The sequence below is a fragment of the Ostrea edulis genome, chromosome 4, assembly GCF_947568905.1.
Source record: "Ostrea edulis chromosome 4, xbOstEdul1.1, whole genome shotgun sequence".
In the NCBI taxonomy this organism is placed as follows: Eukaryota; Metazoa; Mollusca; class Bivalvia; order Ostreida; family Ostreidae; genus Ostrea; species Ostrea edulis.
This window is the reverse complement of record NC_079167.1, coordinates 16519612-16537809: the sequence shown is the minus strand read 5'-3', so window position 1 is coordinate 16537809 and position 18198 is coordinate 16519612. Positions and strand designations below refer to the sequence as shown.

General features: G+C 33.4%; 1 protein-coding gene across 1 annotated transcript; it reads left to right on the top strand.

The window, feature by feature from the left end:
- Positions 1 to 2201: 2201 nt before the first annotated feature.
- On the top strand, positions 2202 to 17881 carry LOC125668728 (metalloprotease TIKI1-like). The gene is made up of 7 exons (XM_048903100.2): positions 2202 to 3733; positions 5005 to 5565; positions 11397 to 11718; positions 13997 to 14087; positions 15032 to 15136; positions 16258 to 16353; positions 16478 to 17881. The coding sequence occupies exons 1-7, from the start codon at positions 3638 to 3640 to the stop codon at positions 16638 to 16640; spliced, it is 1434 nt and encodes a 477-aa protein (XP_048759057.2). The 5' UTR covers positions 2202 to 3637; the 3' UTR covers positions 16641 to 17881.
- Positions 17882 to 18198: the final 317 nt, after the last annotated feature.

The following is an 18198-nucleotide window of genomic DNA, read 5'->3' as shown; positions in this document are numbered from 1 at the left end:
AATGGTTTCAAATGATGACACTAAGATAATAGAAGAACAATCCCACATGTACATTTGTACATATTGAAATATTTATTGGTTTCCTGCCATGATATTGGACACATTATGTTATTCTTTGTGTTTTGTAAAGAACGTGCCTCTTCAATTTAGTAAATTCTCCATTTGAGAAAAAAAACACAAAACATTGAAATGTAGCCAGAGTTATATAATCCATGGTTGCCTGATGCATTTACACCTGATGCTTATCGGGAAGTTTATTGTTTATCATAATTCATCTCAAATGTTAAAAAATTATTATTTTATGTGAAAGATGTGAGCGATAGCCTGCTAAAACTAAATATTTTATGTCTTGCCTGCCGTTTTCTGTCAAAGATTGAAACAAACCTTCACAATGTCTGTTTCAAATGGGGATCACGCCTCAAAGTTTTATCAATGTGTTTGGGTTTTTTTTTATTATTAAATTAAGTTGAAATGTGATCTGTTGCTGGTGTCAAATTTTTGTGAACAATAATATTTTCATGAAGGAGAGGAGGTTAACATGAATATATAGTCAGCTATTATCAAAATTTCTAAATGACATTTTGAATTGTCAACCAGTTTGATATGACTTTTGAATGTTATTTTTCCACCTTATACTTTGGTCTGCTTGCAATTGAATAGCTGAATGAAAATAGTTGTGGCTTTTTTTGAAAGTTTTCTTCTTTTAGTGAAAGCCTCAGTGATAGATGCAGGTTATCTGTTGAATTATCGATCTAATTAAATTTTATCTGTTTTGTAAACTAGCACTTTCTTAACAATTTGGAAAAAAATAGGGACAATTTTGTTAAAAGCACGGCCGTTGTGATATATCAGATAAAAGTTGATATGTTGCTCAATTATCGGTACTTGTGGAGAAATTTCAAAGAACTTACAGCGCATAAAGATGCCAGTTGAGTTTATAAGTGTGTGGTCCTTTGCGAACTTCTTACCAAATATGTGTAAGGTTTAAAAGCACTCGGCTGCGGCCTGAGTTCGATCCTCAGGATCGGCAGTGGTTGTATTTGAGAGGGTATTGTGGTTGCCCACTCAAACACGTTCGTGTGGGTTTCGTCAGGGTACTCCGGTTTCCTCGCACATCAATGACCCCTTCGCTCCGATATTCGAGTTGACCAGAGGCTGCGGAACTTGTCAACCGTCGTAAAATCATAAAGTTTAAACTTTTTTAAAGTTATGAAAATCACATTATTTGCTAAAAGCAATGGAGAATTTCCATAATCCGTTTCTCGTGTAACACCCTCACCTCTCCATTTCGAAATGCAAACTCAGTTCGATGATTCTGCATATTGTTTAATTTCATCATTTTACTTTATTTTTCGTTGATAAATTATTGAAAGTCTTGATGGACTTGAAGGGACCCCCCCCCCCCCCCCCCCCCCCCGAATTTGTATGTGGGTCACTGATAATACCGGTAATGAATATATCAATTCTGGATATCCTGGGACTTGGTTACTTTGATCCCTAAAACATTGATATAAACCCTTCTGAAACCACAAAATATACTAGCCATCTCCTTGGAGATCATGTATGTACGTATACACAAAAACTTTAAATGTCAAATGAAATACAAAATTTGAAGTCAGACTGCAGTTTTGCCTCTTAAGCTCCCATCAGGCTTTATCTAGATTCCAAAGCTGTAAAACTATATCTGTCTCGGGTTTCACAAGATGTACGTAAAAAGTCAGAATGAGACTGGACGCCTCACATAGTCTTTCCATCTCCCTACATCCGACCTGTCCCTCCTTTCAATTTCAAATTTTTGATCATGTGACCATTCTATATAAATTCTGTCCATTGTGACCACCTTTCAGTTGAAAAACAAAAACAAAGAAGTTGAAGAAAACCAACCAACCAAACCAAAAAATCCAAAACTATACACCCCTCCCCAGAAAACGACGTCAATTAAGTCAACAACACTTTAGTTAATCGTTCTACAAACTTGCCATTTTACTGACTTGTACAAAGGAGGATTTTGTTAAATGACCATTTAGAATAATGAGGCGTACTAAGTATTCCATTGTTTGGTCTTCAGATTGGCAGTATGTAACACGGAAATTGAGATTATTTCAGGACGTTAGTAATGAAGTATTTCAGCTGTAAGCATTAATATAAAGTCTATTCGTATCTTTAATAATTTTCTACATTAACTGTTTTACGCTCATTCCCAAATGTTGCGAGGAATTTGAATTTGTCGTATGGGCATCGCGACATTAACGTCCATGCGGATGTTTTCCACACACACACCCCCCTAAATCGATTGTGACAGTAAAAGGATTTTCACAACTGTTTTTATGCTTCTTTTTTATGTGTGTAACATAATAATTAACTATAATAGAAAATACGTCCATCCATCATGTGGCGGGCGACTTCTGTTTTGTGAGACTTTGCTGTGCCTTTCTTTGACAGAAAGATCACAGAACATCTGTAAAAAGTTAACTCATCGGGATCACGCCTTTTCAGCGTATTTAATACCACGAAAAATAACGATTTTAATTTTTAATATTATGTGTTGTATGCAGTTTTCCCTCAATTTATTATAAGATGTATGCAGTTTTGCCAAAGGTGTTGAGGTATCGTATTTCAACTGAATGTATATATCTATTACGGCTTCATAAAAAGAAGAAACGCGTACAGTTTGTTGGTGTCAATTAATTTAATTCTAATGATAAATAAGATATCGTATGATAGAGGGGTGTCATTTTTGGCGCCAAATCGTTCCTCGTTCGAGCTACAAAATAATCTTGCATATCAAGCACTATATCAGATTTCTGGACTTCTTTTTGTCAATAAGAACGTCATATTTCTTTTTCAAGCTTTTTATTTGAGCAAATTCCGACGAATAATAATTTAATTGTTGAAATTTAATCAACTTAGATAATTGATTTAGTGATAGCGATCTCGTCGATGTGACTTTGAAGGAAATAATCATGCATTGAATATCAAAAGAACGGAAGATTTTGTTTGAATTCATCGAATTGGTACTAATTTTTCGTGCCGACAAAAGATGGGTTATAGCAGGAGATAAAAAACAGTGGAAGGCAAAATCAATAGCCGGATTAGCCCAATCTTCCTAGCCTTTTGGGGGCATATTTGTTTTTGACGGTATTTCGTCAGAAATTAAAGCAAAATTGCAAGCACTCGGTATATGATTTATTTACCTAACAAATAAGACGGTAAAATAAGTACCCCCCACTCCCCGAGCGGAGGATTTCTATTTTTAAAGCGATAAAAATTTCTCTCTCCTTCCTTTCTGCGGCACAGTAAGCACAGCGCATACTAGCGCAAAGGTATTAGAGTAATCGCTGAAATAGGCAGTGCCCGTGTTATCTGGTGAGGAGTGCGACGTAAACAATGTGATACTATTTACCCATCTCGGCGTGTACGTTATGATATCGTGGCTTCATAAAGTTGACGGCGATTTTGAGACTTGGGATTAATTAATACGATTGTGGAGAGAAAAAATTTGAGTATAGAAAAGACGTCAAGATAAAGATAGAGGAGATTGCCGGGGTATTACAATGGAGCTGGAGATCACGCGGATATAGGAAAAGCATGAAAGAGCGCAGGGCACACGTGTATCCATGGATGAATTAAGACAAAAATGTGCAATTTATTTGTTATTTACCTATGTTTAATTTATACAGTTGTGGAAAGTGTCATCACTAACACCAGAGAATGTGACATCGCAGACAAAAACGTACGTATGAACTTTAATCGACGAATAATCTTTAATTTGAATTAATATATTTACGTTATTTGTGTGTATAAAACATTCGTATTTCTTGATAGGTGAATTTCTATACATACATTTATATATTAACTTGTAGAATTCAGTTACGTTAATCGCAATCGAACCAATTGGGTGATAAAATTTATACTCGTGAAATGGTAAGAACGGAGAGAGTTGTTAGAACTCTGGAGAAAAACAGATCGCTTTTAGAAAAAGAAAAAAAATGAAAATGTTGCAAAATATTCCATTTTTTCCTAATGTAATTTCCAAGCTGGGAAGAAAAGTTTGTAAATAAAGTCCAGTATATTTATGAATTTTTAATGGCTAGATTTATCTGTGTCAACATCGCGACACTCGGCCACTACAATGAACGAGGGGTAACACACCTGCACACAGTCGTATTCTTCACCTTTGACAGGCATGGGGGAAAATCAGCAAACACCCCGAAAATCGGGTTACATGAACGGAGACGACATTGAAAATGCACATAAATTAGATCGAATTCCCCCGGACAAAGGACCGTTAAGTGCCTCTGCTTTCCAGTCAAATTATGTACTTTGGTGTGGGCAATTTTCTAAAAGTTTAAAGTTGACTTTTTGTACGTTAAATTTCTCATGACAATAGTTTACCACTTTGGGATAATTAAGCTTTTTGGCAAGGTTCATTTCATCATTTACCGCAAAAATTCCCATTTTTACACCAAGAACCGTTTCGGATGTCTCATCAGATGGGTTTGAAAGCATAAAATGCAAGAAATGTTTAACCACATTATGGACACTGCTCAACACAAATTTTACCAGAAATAATTTTTTTTACATTAAACAGAAGTTAGACTAAAGTTTCTGCAGTAATGATATTGTAAAAGCATGTTTTCTTTTTGTTTAAATCTCTTATTTTGAACTTTAATTGTAAATGTTAAAAAGTTAATTTAATCAAAATTTGAATAGTTAAAATATACATATAATTAATAGTTTCTAAGGCACATATTATTTAATGAAATTGAGAGAGTTTTAATTTTTTACTCTTAAAATTTGACAATAAATTATTGAATAAATGAATAATATTTTAAGTGAAATTTTGATCATAATTTATGATGATTAATTTTACTTGACGTAAAATGAGAAAGAAAATTCACAATTTTTGAAAGACTATTTATTAACACTACTTGTGCTTTTACTTGATTGTTTGGATTAACATGGTAGTGACAGAAATTTGATAATGGCTTATTTTGTTGACAGCCTTCCAATCTGAACTCCTTCCTATGGACACTGAAAAGAAATCCACCATCTTACTTTTTTGGCACAATTCATGTTCCTTATACAAGAGTATGGGACTTCATTCCGGAGAACACAAAAATTGCCTTCGAGGAAGCAGAGGACATCGTATTTGAGTTGGATTTGACAGATCCGTACACCATATCTGCATTAGCCAACTGTCAGCTGCTTCCCAGTGGAAAAACGTTGGATAGTATCCTTCCAGAAGATATTTATGTCCGGCTAAAAGACCACATCCATTACGTCAAATCTATGCTACCATCATGGATGACAGCAGACCAAAGAGGAATGGGACTTTACGCTGACTACCTGTTTGACATCATTGCAGGAAACTGGGAAAGGAAGCGTCCAATTTGGGTTATGTTGATGGTGAATTCTCTGACAGAAAATGACATTAAATCCCGGGGGATTCCAGTGTTGGATTTATATTTAGCGCAGGAAGCTGAGAAGATGGGAAAAGTGACCGGTGCAGTGGAACGGGTGGAAGAGCAGTGTGTTCCCCTGAATGAACTCAACTTTTCTCAGGTGTGTTTCTGATAAAATGAAAAAAAAATCACTGCTTGTGATAATGGGTAACATAGGAGTGCATTATCAATTATATGAAAGTAGCCAATTAAATATTTAGGGTTCCATATTGCTCTACTCCATATGCCAGTAATAGTACATCTCGACTCTAAGCTGCCCATGTTTCTTATCTGTTTCATTTGAAATGTTCCTGTTTTTATTTAAAAGTATGAGATATAATTAATGTAAAGTTAAAAAGCCTTCATGCTGATTAAGTCAAAGTATTATGATGCTCCTTTGAATGTAAAAGTATCCCGAAGAACTAAATCAAAAATTGTAATTTGTGTCCATTGAGGGTTTAATTTAATTCTGGAGAATGTTTTCATTTTACAGAATTTTTAGACTCTTCAGAATTGAAAAAGAAAAAAATGGTTTATGAAATCCAGCATTTCATGTTTATTTCTTGATTGAGTTATGGTGTCTTCCAAAGAGTTATCTATTCTACAAGTATGTCACCCCTGGTGGTCTAGGGTTGAAGAGGGCAGTGTTTTATGGTTTCAAGATCTTGTTTGCTCAGTATAGGACAAATATTGTCGTGTTGTATCTATGTGGCAATTGTCTGTGTCAGGTTGTTGGTGGGCAGGAGTAAACATCTTGATGTTATTGTCTTCCAGACCTGCAGACACCAGTTCTGTGCAAGATATACTGACTATTTTGTCAGCATGTCAGTCATTTAGATGTTCCTATCAGTTCTAAATGGTATAAGATGCTGAGTGACATATTCAAGAAATTTCCGTACAGTTGTGCACGGCAGGTAACCAATTTTGTACTTACTGGGTGCACCTCATTTCCGGTAGCAGGCAAACTTTCTCACATATCATGAGTAGTTATAGTAGGAAATTTGAATCACTAAAACATCTCATCAGTTGTTTTGTTGACATGACTATCAAACTTATATAGAAGTACCATAATGGATTTCTGTAGGTTTCTAACTTCATAATGAAAACAAGCCACTAAAATACTGAGCAGTAATGAAGTTCCCACAGTGCCAGCAGAGTGTTGGACTTGTAATCTAATTAACAAGTTCTTAATCAAGTTGATAAGTGTGGTAGCTAGGTGACAGACATGCTGTGTCAGATAGTGGACATTAATTTGAGTGAAATGTGTGGTCAGATGAACTCTGTTTCCCTACTGTCTAGTTGTATTAGTAATAACTGTGCCAGGCTGTGGATTGTCATGGGTGGCCAGCAGAAGGTCCAAGTTCAGCAAGACAATTTATACAAGAATGTTTATAATTATGTGTCAGTCCTGCTCTCTCTGGAGCTGGTCAGGGGTAGATACATCCAGAGACCTGTGTCTGTTACATCTGTACATTGATTATCTTATCAGTTTATTGTGTAACAGTGAAAGGGCTGCATCTGCTACTGATTTTTCAATTTAAACCTTGGAGCAAATGATAACAGATAGGCGATTGGAGGGGTCTAAGTTCAAATGAAAAAAAACACAGGTGGCAGTGAAATTTTCTCCAGCATTCTTCAAATTTTCAAAGGGTTTGCAATGGACAGGCCAATTAGTGATTGAGGTTTCAAGCAAATGTCAATCAGCCAGTTGAAAAAGAAATGGATTTTTCTTCATAGGAAGAGGGAAAAAAAAGAGGGAATCAATCATGACTTGGTCTGATCTAATACTCAGAGAGATTCTATTTCTTCTTTCATCTTGGTTTTCTTATTTCCTCATCAGAGAGAAATTGGTTTGCAAAGCGGTAGATATTTTTTTTATTTTGAAATAACAGTGATGTCTGAGAAAATAAATAGGTAGACATTTTCAAGAAAGATGTAAATAGTGTGTGTATATTGTTTTAATGTGCAAGAAAAGAACAAAACAGGACCTTGATTAAATACATTTGTTGCACTTCAAATGCATGTCAGACTTAGACAATTGATAAAACTCAGCACCATCTCTACAGTATTGAATGTATTAAATGATGCTGTGTATTATTTCTCCCAGCGGTTCCCCCCACCAATCTAATAGAACATCCCTGTTAAATTGTAATAGGAGGCATCTTCTGCAATTAATTATATTGTAAAGTAACTTAATGTGATATAGATGGAGTAAATTAGTAGATAATTCAGTTATCGAGTGTGCCTCTTTTCAGTTCTTTTGTACAGGGGGCTAATCCTACATGCTGATTTGCTCTGGGAAGTGTCTGGCTATGAAAGGACTGTCCCTGTCGCTAATGATAGAACTATTGATTTCAAATTTTTCTTTTCTTTGTGAAGTGTTGAGAGGAGGAAAAAGGCTTTTGGTAGATTTTTTTTGTACTGGTAATGAAGCAATTCTTTTCCTATTTTTTTGTGAAAAAGTTTTTTGAACCACATGCAGATTTTCCATGCCAAGTTTCAAGTATCAGTCTGACGAACGATTCCTCTCAAGATTTTACAATAAATAAGTTCTGGAAAAAAAAGAAAAAAGATTTATGAGCTTTGTCAAGATTGCCCAACTACTGCTTAGCACTGCAAACTGACACCAGAGATACTTCTTGTTTTTCAAAGTCCATAATCCTCAAGTCAACAAAATGACAAAGCACTTTTTTCTGTTTGCCTTTTGAACTGACTCTAATTATGTTTAAGAATAGACTTCGAAAATACCTTTTTCCATTCATAAAATTTGTTTTGAATTAAGATGCAGAAATTCTTATAAACATGCATGCAATGGTAAAACTTACTTTTAAATTTTCCTCTATTTTAAAAATGTGTTAAAGTATTGTCTTAAGGGCACTAAAATGATACCAAAAAAACAAAATAAAATTGGATGTATGGGTTGTTTAATATTTTTTGGCCTAGCTTAGTTGTAATAAGTACTAATATAAAATTTCTAAAAAAAAAACAAAAAGAAGAAGAAGAAAACAAATAAGGAACTTGTAATTTTTTTTTACAAATTAAGTTCATGAAATATATTGCCCCTTCCTATTTAACTGTGTACAATTTTTCCATACTGTTTTTGGACTTAATTAAAAAATCATGGGAATAAATTACATTCCATATGGTAAATTGTATTCATTTTATGTATAAAAACATAAATCTAGTTTCATCATTTTTGGGGGAAAAACCTGTATGTAGCAAGTGCCATTAAGCTGTAAGATATTTAAGGTACTTCGCTTGGACTACAAAATATGTATGAATTATGCATGTGTTCTTGTTATAGTGTGTAATTCTTCACTCCCGGTTAGTACGTTGACACACATGAGGTAGTAAATAAATGCACTGCCACAATAATTTGCGTAAACTGGTGTTAAAATTTATGGACCTGACTTCTGTTGTGTTAGGAATATTAATTCAGTTCCATGTGTTCCAATGATTTAATATGGCGCATTATAACACATCTATGAGGATACAGTTAATACATTTTCATTTGAGGAAAAAAATACAATAGTAACATTGCAAATCTATACAACGAAGGCTGTATGAATGAGAAAATTTGGGGGTTAAAGTTATATGACCTTTAGGTTTATTAAGGGAAGTGTGGAGGCCTCCTCCTAATCTTCCACAGAAGAAAATATAAACAATTTGTTGACAAGGATTTGGGAATAGAATCTGATATGATAATAGAATTTGTTTATTTAGATGTTGGTAGATAAGGAATAGATACTGATAGAAAAAATACTGTTAATTTTGGCAAGGCTGGCAGATGTTTGGACTAATTATAGGGTGTTTACATGGGTCATCCTGATCTGTGGTGTAGGCTATTAGCAGATGGAAATATTCTAGTGTGGGCATGCAGTACTGCAGTGCTTGAAGTAAAGTTATTTGAGTAACAGCCCTATTGATGAATTTTAAGAAATTGCAGATTTGTAATACATGTAGTACTATTGAAAATTAACTTCTGTTCATTGAATTAAATGGGGGAAAATTATTTATAAATACTGAAAATGAAGTATTTTAATGTTTTACTATTCAAATATTTCTAAGTACTATTCAAACTTTTAATTATTATTAGTGTATTTATTATAAAAAGTTTTGAATGACAATGTATCCAAATAATTTTTGTAAACAAATTGATTTTGTTTATTGTGATGGTAATGCTTCGGAAAAAGTTATTTGAAAAGTAGATTTTTTCTTTCATATATAAACAATTAAATCCAAACCTAAGAAATTTGTGATAAATAAATAATTTCTGATATATAAAAAAGACACCCCTCAGGCCTGCCAGAAACTGTAAATCTCCCAAAAGAATGGTCTGGTGATTAGTTAAAAGTGTGGGAGGCAGAAAAGGAAAACATTCAACTTCTTGAAAATGTCAATGAATCTCATGAGTGTGTAGCGAAATTGATGTGTGTTTGCTTTAAAAACTTGTAATTCAGTGATGAATTTACTTTTTACTTGCTCGATTCCAATTTGCCCATTATCTTAAAAAGTTTGAAAAGGCAGCATGAATGTTGTTTTCACAAATCCTTTACTTAATTCAACACTTGTGTGTTCCTTCATCTATTTATGTAATAATTGAAGTAGAGTGATTTAATTTCTAAAGGTGAAAAATTTATAATTTCATGTTCACCATTACCCAGTTAAAATATTTTCAGTGTAAATATTTTGCATGTACAAATATTGAAAGAACACTGATAATTGACTGTTTAGGTATAGTGGTGAACATGAGCAAGTGTTTTGATTAACATACAGGTTTGACATTAAAAGTATTTCTCTCAAGGCCCCAAGAAATCCATTTTCTATTTGCCTTCAGTACATGAAACTTAGAGGTCTTGAAAATTACCTTATGGGAAACTGGAAACAATCAATGAATATATCTGCACGAGTTAAAAGATCTGACTGAATTGTATCCAAACAATTCTTTCTTAATCTTAGGTTGATGCACACTTTGTGTATTGAATAGCCATCAGCACTTAGACTCTGTTGATAAGAGAATTTAAAAAGTAGATCTAATCCTCCACTTACAAAAAAAGTCAAGCCTTTCTATAACACCTTGGGGCAGATGCACATTGTATCAGTCAGCTATCAATGAATTAAGCACAGTGATCAGAACCAGAACCCTGCACTATGTCCCACAGTAGCCAGGATCTAGGTTTACCCACTTCTGTGTGGGGATCTGGTTGCTCCATATCGCCCACTAAAATAATCCACAGAATGGCAACACTCCTGGATAATGTAATCTGCATGTATATATCGTTTTTTGGTTATGGAGTATTAGTGAGAAATGATAAGATCAAAGAGCATAGAGTAGGGGGCAATAAAAACAATCGCTTATTGCCAATTATGTGATGATATATTGAAAGACCAAGTCAGGGCTAGTCAGAATGTTATTTTTCAGACAGGCGATGACCCTTCATTTTGGTACACTTGAGGTTAATTAGAGGAAGTTTTGTCATTCAATGTTTTTTATAACTACAAAGGGAGATAACTACTGAGGAGCGTACTGATTAATTATTTACCATCCCCTGTAGTCTGTTAGTTTCGACTTGAGAACTGAAAACAACATTTTATACTAAATAGTTTGCATTGTAATGAATTTTTTTCTGAAATCAAAGTATATATGATTTCAGTGGAAGTGACTACATAAATCCCAATATATGATATAAGGCTTTTGTAATGTGGAGTAAACGACTGAAAATGGAGAAAAATACCAAATAGATTTTCTGGTCACAAAGTAATTGCATCATTTATCTAAAAAGAGAGAAAACCTATATGCTATAAATTCCAAATGAAAATCAAAGTAGATGGCATGAGATTCCTGCTCAATTTAAAGATTATTCATCGTCTTAAGTCTAGTATTTCTTGTAACATTATCCACCTCATTTTCATTCAGATTTAATTTTTCAATGAATTTTTTTTTTCTTTCAGGTTTTGTTTGCGTTGAATCAAACACTCTGGCAGCACGAGATATCACGGTCCAATAAGAATGCTGTTCACTACACTACGCAGGACCTCATTCACCACTACAACTGTGGCGACCTTAATTCAATTATATTCAACCACGATACAGCACAAGTGCCGAATTTGGTCAATAGCTCACTACCACCCCAAGATCTTCAGACGGCGAAAATGATTGATGAATACTTCCGAGACGAGCTCATCAACAAACGCAATGAGAGAATGACAGTGAGAGTCACCAACCTTTTAAAGGCTCACCCTCAGAAAAGTTTCTTCTTTGCTTTTGGGGCTGGTTAGTCACAACCTTTAATTTGTCTCTTTTCTGGGGTCTGTCTGCTGGTTTCAAATTTTAAGAGATATCTCTTTGAAAATGAGTCATGAAGTGACAGATTCTTACTGAATTGTTTATAAATTTTTATTGCCTTTAATTTGTCTTCTCAGTTGGGATCCACTCAGTTAATTTTTTAAGAGACGTCTTTTAAAATATGATTCGCAAAGTGACAGTATTTTATATATAAGTGTTTATAATAGTATATTAAACACCTAGATTTGATACTCTGATAATAATGGGGGCATAGTGACTGATTTACTTTTAAGATGACAATTAAGATACCATCTTATGAATGGCATATATATTTTAACATCCTTCATAAACCCCAAATTTTTAGGGACATTTTAAGCTCACCTGAGCTAAAAGGCCATGTGAGTTTTTCTCATAAAGTTTGTCTCTCATCCATACATCTGTCAAGTTGTCTAGCTGTATAGTTTTTACAATATTCAATATTTCAAAACCCAGAGCTAATTTGAACTATAAATTGCACAAAATATCCTTGGGTAAAGAGGATTGAAGTGTACATATTCAAATAAAGAGCCAGACATCCTTTCAATTGAGAAATAGGTAAAATTAGGGTGGGTTGATTAATTAAAAAGTCTTCTCAAAGATCATTGAAGTAGAAAATCAAAAACTTGTGTGTAGGCTTCCTTATGTCACTAAGATTTATGTTTGTTCAGGCCATATGTGTCCCGGCCAGCACCATGTTGGGGATACATAGGAATATTTGATATTAAAAATCTTCCTTCTCCTTAACGGTAGAAGAACATTGACACAGTTTTTTGGTGGTTGGAAAGTTTTTGACTGAAAACAGAAATCTATATGTCAATGTTCTCAGCTTCTGTTGCACATAGAACTACCATTTTAGTATAGATTTGTTCCTGAGAAAATTCTTCAAATTAATGTTGATATAAGTTACGTGACAATTCGTTATTGATAAAGATGTTAATTACTCATTTCAATTTTCCCTTGTCTTGACTTTCATCATCATTTTTCCTGGTATTAGGTCATGCCAAAGTCACGTGATTTGCCACCATGTGTATATTATATATTTCAGTACTAACACCAGTATCTAATTATTACAAACACTTTTTAACCTCAAAGCAAACGCATTAATATGGTGATTAAATAAGTATTGTCGTGCAAGACAATGATTCTTCCAAATATATTTCTTTACACTAAAAGCAGTTATCTGATGCAGTTTTATTAGGTTTCTCTTGTTTTTGTACAAAATAAATAAATGTTTTTATTAGTCATTAATATTCCTATGCCATTGAGAGATTTTGAGAAAAAAATTATTGCCATATCACTTTCACAGTTAATGCCCCTTTAAGATCGATAGGTAAGTTTATGACTGTCTTATGACAACATCTAGTTTCTGACATCTTGTAGTGTAGTTTCAAGAGACAATACACACCATGATCCCTCCTTCTGCTGCCAGGGTGGGGCTGTAATGAGGACTTTATATACTATGTGGTAAAATGCAACTGCTCAGGTGAGCAATGTGGCCCATTGGTCTTTTGTTTTGATGGCTGTTATACAGTTCACCACAAAGCAAATATGTAGCAAGAAAAGCAATTTGAAGAAAGTGGAATGCTTTTCAAGTGGAGTATATCTGAATTGCATCTCCAATTTATAAATGACGGAATAAAATTGCAATGTTTCAATTTCCAAGATACGGAATCGCTCTCCGTTAGGTTGCCAGAGATTTGTGAAGTAATGGCTGATTTAAGACATCTTGTATAGTCTACTGTTGCAAATGATGTCATGTTTTTTCAATGGAATGTAGTCAGTTCAGCCACACAAAAAAAGGAACCTTTCAACAACCTGGCTGTTTATTTTTCTGGTCATTCTCTGGGTATTGAAAACTTTGAGTAACAGAGTGAAAAAGCTGGAAGATACAATATAAAACACACACTCTTTGCTTATTTTTTAAGGTCATGCACTTTCTGGCCAGTGAAGCTCTGATTGACAAATTGAAGAAGCAGAAAGATATGTCTACAATGTTAATCATATGCATGCTTATTTTTCAGGTTATACCTGGGGCAAAGCAACCTTGTATAATTTCTTAAGAAAAAAAATATATGTACAGTATTACTTTTTCAGATTAATTTGTCAGCACCATGTATTTTTCTTATCTGAAAACTTTGGCATTTTTTGGACGATAGAAAAAGTACAGCTCACGATGTTTTACATATGCATATGTATATCTGCAGTGTTTTTCATTTTTTATTTTAAGGTCACTTTCTGGGCAATGAAACTGTGATTGACAGATTGAAAAAGCAGGGCTATTCCATAGAGCACATCCAACACAATGACAGCATTCCAAGGTAGCTGGACTTAGAGTCCAATTTAGAAAAGTGTGGGGGCTTCATTTTGTTGCTATCCATCACCTTCAAGTCAAAACCTAATGCTAATGTGAAAGCCATTTAGATATTTATTCTAATACAATTTAAAGCCCCTGGATTAACTTTTTTTATACATACCGATTGTCATAGTATTCAAAGGAGTCTCAGGTTTTTTTGTGAGGTACTTTTGAAGTGAGAAATAGGTCACCTTTATTCTGCACTTATAATGCTGTCATATGTAAAAGTATTTCCTCTCTAATGGGACCCTGTATTTTTTATTTTTTTTTTCAATCTTTTCTGGCAAATCTAACTCATGCATATTGACATTACAATTAATAGATGTGGTTTGAAAGAGAGATAACTCGAAGTCTAGACAATGGGTCATTTTGTAAATGTAATCATTCTGAAATCTAAATACACATACAACAGTTATTACCAAGCTATAGGCCTATTTGATTGTAGAATTTCCTTTTCTTTTTTTGTTTTGTTTAATGGAATTGTCACATTGTGTGATAGCGTTTTTTATCAGACCTCCAGGGGGAACATTTTAGTGGCAATTATTTTGTGTCAATCCTCTCGAGAAAATAGAGGAAAAAGTACATATAATACACAGATCGACTTGGGTAGAAATACATCTCAATTATTTTGTCAACTAAGAAAGGGAAAGTGAGATAAATCAATATTCAGCTCTTACATAGGGAATAAAGCCTCCTGTGTCGTAATCCACTTGCAAAAAGTATTCGCAATATTGTCATAGTCTACATGTTTATTAGTCAGACATTTTGCTTCATTACTGTTAGGAATGCCCCCAGTAGTAATAGCTGATCAAATAAATTGTTTGGCTTCTTCTCTTATCATCCTAAGATGAATCAATCGTCCTTGAGTGGAAGAGTAGTAGTGTCATTTATTACTAAACCTTTTTCAAGGTCTAAAGGAAAGAAGAGAAGAAAACTGAGAAGAAAGAAAAAACAGAGAAAACATTACTATCAATCAGTGGAGAATATATGGTTACCAATGGAGCCTGAGAGAAGGTGAGTCAGTGGTGAATATATGGTTACCAATGGAGCCTGAGAGAAGATCAGTCATTGGAGAATATATGGTTACCAATGGAGCCTGAGAGAAGGTGAGTCAGTGGAGAATATATGGTTACCAATGGAGCCTGAGAGAAGGTCAGACAGTGGAGAATATATGGTTACCAATGGAGCCTGAGAGAAGGTCAGACAGTGGAGAATATATGGTTACCAATGGAGCCTGAGAGAAGGTCAGACAGTGGAGAATATATGGTTACCAATGGAGCCTGAGAGAAGCTTTACGTTTATATGTCTGTCAAGGAAATTAGATTGAAATTCATAAATGAATTTTTTTTTACATTTTGTAAACAATAGCTGTAATATGTGTTTAGAGTACGGAGAAAAAGGATTTTGAATTCAGTTATGTATGGAGTGCCAAATAATGTCAATTAAATACTGAAGATGCTTTTAATTATTTGAAAATATCAACTATTCATTTAATGCATGCAACAGTTCAATGAAAGATCTCTTGAAATATAATATTATAATGATATCAATATCTCTAATTCTGAAGTATTGTTCATTAATATTGAAATGTTGACAGCACTAATTATTCTGCTGAATTGATGCACACAATTATTGAATTTTTGCTCTTGTTGCAAAATGCTAATTGAATGATCTCTTTAATTAAATTGTTGCTCTCTTTGAAAAAATTTATGCACACATTAATTCCGCTAATAAACTCATTGTTGATAATTAACAAAGATATCTTGAACTGAATTAAAGAGATCATCAAATCATTTATATAAAGCTTTAAATTAATTTTTACAAGCAATAATTCTACCGCAATTCAATTGATGAGAGCAATAATTGAATTATTGCATGCAATAATTGAATATGTGCATTAAATTAATTATTGTTCTCATCAATTCAATTAATGCATGCATCAATTCAATTGATGTGAGCAATAATTATATTGATGAGATCACTAATTGATTTGATGCATTCATCAATTGAATAATTGGGCACAATAAATGAATTAATAGTATCTTCAAATAATTAAAGATATTTTCAAATAATTTCAAGTTACTTGCTGAAAATTTGACACTCCATAATTATGGCTTATAAATTTGTTTTCATAGACCATGGATGGACCAACTTGGCAAGGAATCCAGAAAACCGACAAGAAATCGTGACACTCCATTCAATGATTTGTGGATACGGATAGACAATAAAAAGTAAATCTCTCCCCTCTCTCTCTCTCTCTCTCTCTCTCTCTCTCTCTCTTGTATGCATTTATGTGTGTTTGTTTGTATGTAGAGAAAAATTAGTATTTACTACCATTTTGCTTGAATTTTTCAGTCCTGGTCTTATGACAGAACTGGCAGAGAGATTTAGTCAAAATCGAAATGACACTCAGAAGAGCCAGGTTTTTTACAAACAGGACATCCCATCCACTGCACACAATGTCCACAGTCATTTGATATTAACTGTTTTCATTGTTATGATATTGTTATTTTCTTGACAGTAGAGTTTTTCCTTTACTGTTGATATTATAAGTTATTGATTTTTTACTTGTCTTTCAATGGGGTACATTTGAATGTTGTGTTCATCCAATGAAAGCATTGGAAAGCATTATTTATAACATTGTAAAATTGTACCAAGAACGATAACTCTTGTTAAAGTTGGAGCTATGAGAAGATTTATTTCCCATATGTTACTGTGATATAAATGTATTTCGAGAATTTAATGGGTTCATTTTTCCCCATTACTTTTTAATCACTGAATGTTATTTAACATGTGGAGACTAGCAAAATACTCAGTACTGATTGTGTAAATATCAAGAGATCCCTATTTTCTTAAGACATTTATATATTAAAGATACAAGAAGCAGGATAGGTTTCTGTAGAGCAGATTTTTTCGATTTATAACAGCTTTAGTCAACTAGTCATTGACTTAATTAATCCAATTATAAACATGAATAAAAATGGTATTGTTATTTCATAATACATGTATTCAAAATATCACTGACATCAGAAATCCAATTTTCCTGCTAGTCATGAATGTGTGTGTCATTTTCATTTTCAAAATTGAAAGTTCAGAAATTAGGAATTAAATAAAAATTTGAACATTCTCATTGTTATAAAATGTAAGTCATGACTGGTAGACCTACATTTTATGAAATAGTATTTCTATATTATAAAACAATATTTGTACTCGCATACTTAATTTTTTTTAGATACAATTTTACCATGTCGTGATCAAAATTCTGATAGATATTAGACTGTAAAAACTCGGTTTATAAATTGAAGCAATATCTACCATATATGTACGTAAGTTTTTATTTGTGAGAACTTTATTCTCCTGTGAATTTGTGAGGTTGTCTCGACAACAAATACAGTCAGAATCTCGTGAATAATTTGTATATACCATAATTATACATAGCAATGAAGAAATGAATATTTGTGAAATTTATATCTTGCTTATAAATTCATCAAGGCTAGATTGTGGATATAGAGTCTAATGAGATATGTGATTGACAGTACAAGAGAAAGAGCATGTCGTAACTTCATTTAAATAGTGCTATATTTCATCAATCAATTTTCATGGATATGCTTTGTTTACTTATACTTTTCAATGTACCTGATTTCTAAGACATTATTAGTTTATTTCAAGTATGGGCAATATCCTCACATTGTCTACCTCAGTTTTCAGAATATTTTTGTTAAGCATTTCCAAAACAAATAAAAATCCATTTCCACTCTAGTCAGTCCTGTTTTACGATCAGCTAGAAGGGTCTGTATATTTAAGGTGTTAAATCTATTTACTTCTATGGCATGACCCTGGCCTGAAAGTTATAAAACATTTACCATATTTATAATCAAACTCGGAGCCATGTTTGTTTTGAGTACAACTCTGAGCAAGCTCCCAGCATACTTGAAAAATCTTGAGCATGTACTCCATTTGAGTACGAGAATAATTCTATAAAAGTTTTATAACCTTCACTTATGAGTATGATTTAGAGCATGGAGTTCGAGTATGAAAACGTACTCAAAAAAGTTTTGTAACCTCCAAGCCTGGTC

Excerpts from the sequence above, each read along its gene's own strand:
- LOC125668728 (XM_048903100.2), top strand. The coding sequence starts at position 3,638 with ATGTGCAATTTATTTGTTATTTACCTATGTTTAATTTATACAGTTGTG. Across the intron at positions 5,566-11,396 it reads ATGAACTCAACTTTTCTCAG|GTTTTGTTTGCGTTGAATCA; the intron begins GTGTGTTTCTGA and ends TTTTTCTTTCAG. Across the intron at positions 14,088-15,031 it reads CACAATGACAGCATTCCAAG|GTCTAAAGGAAAGAAGAGAA; the intron begins GTAGCTGGACTT and ends ACCTTTTTCAAG.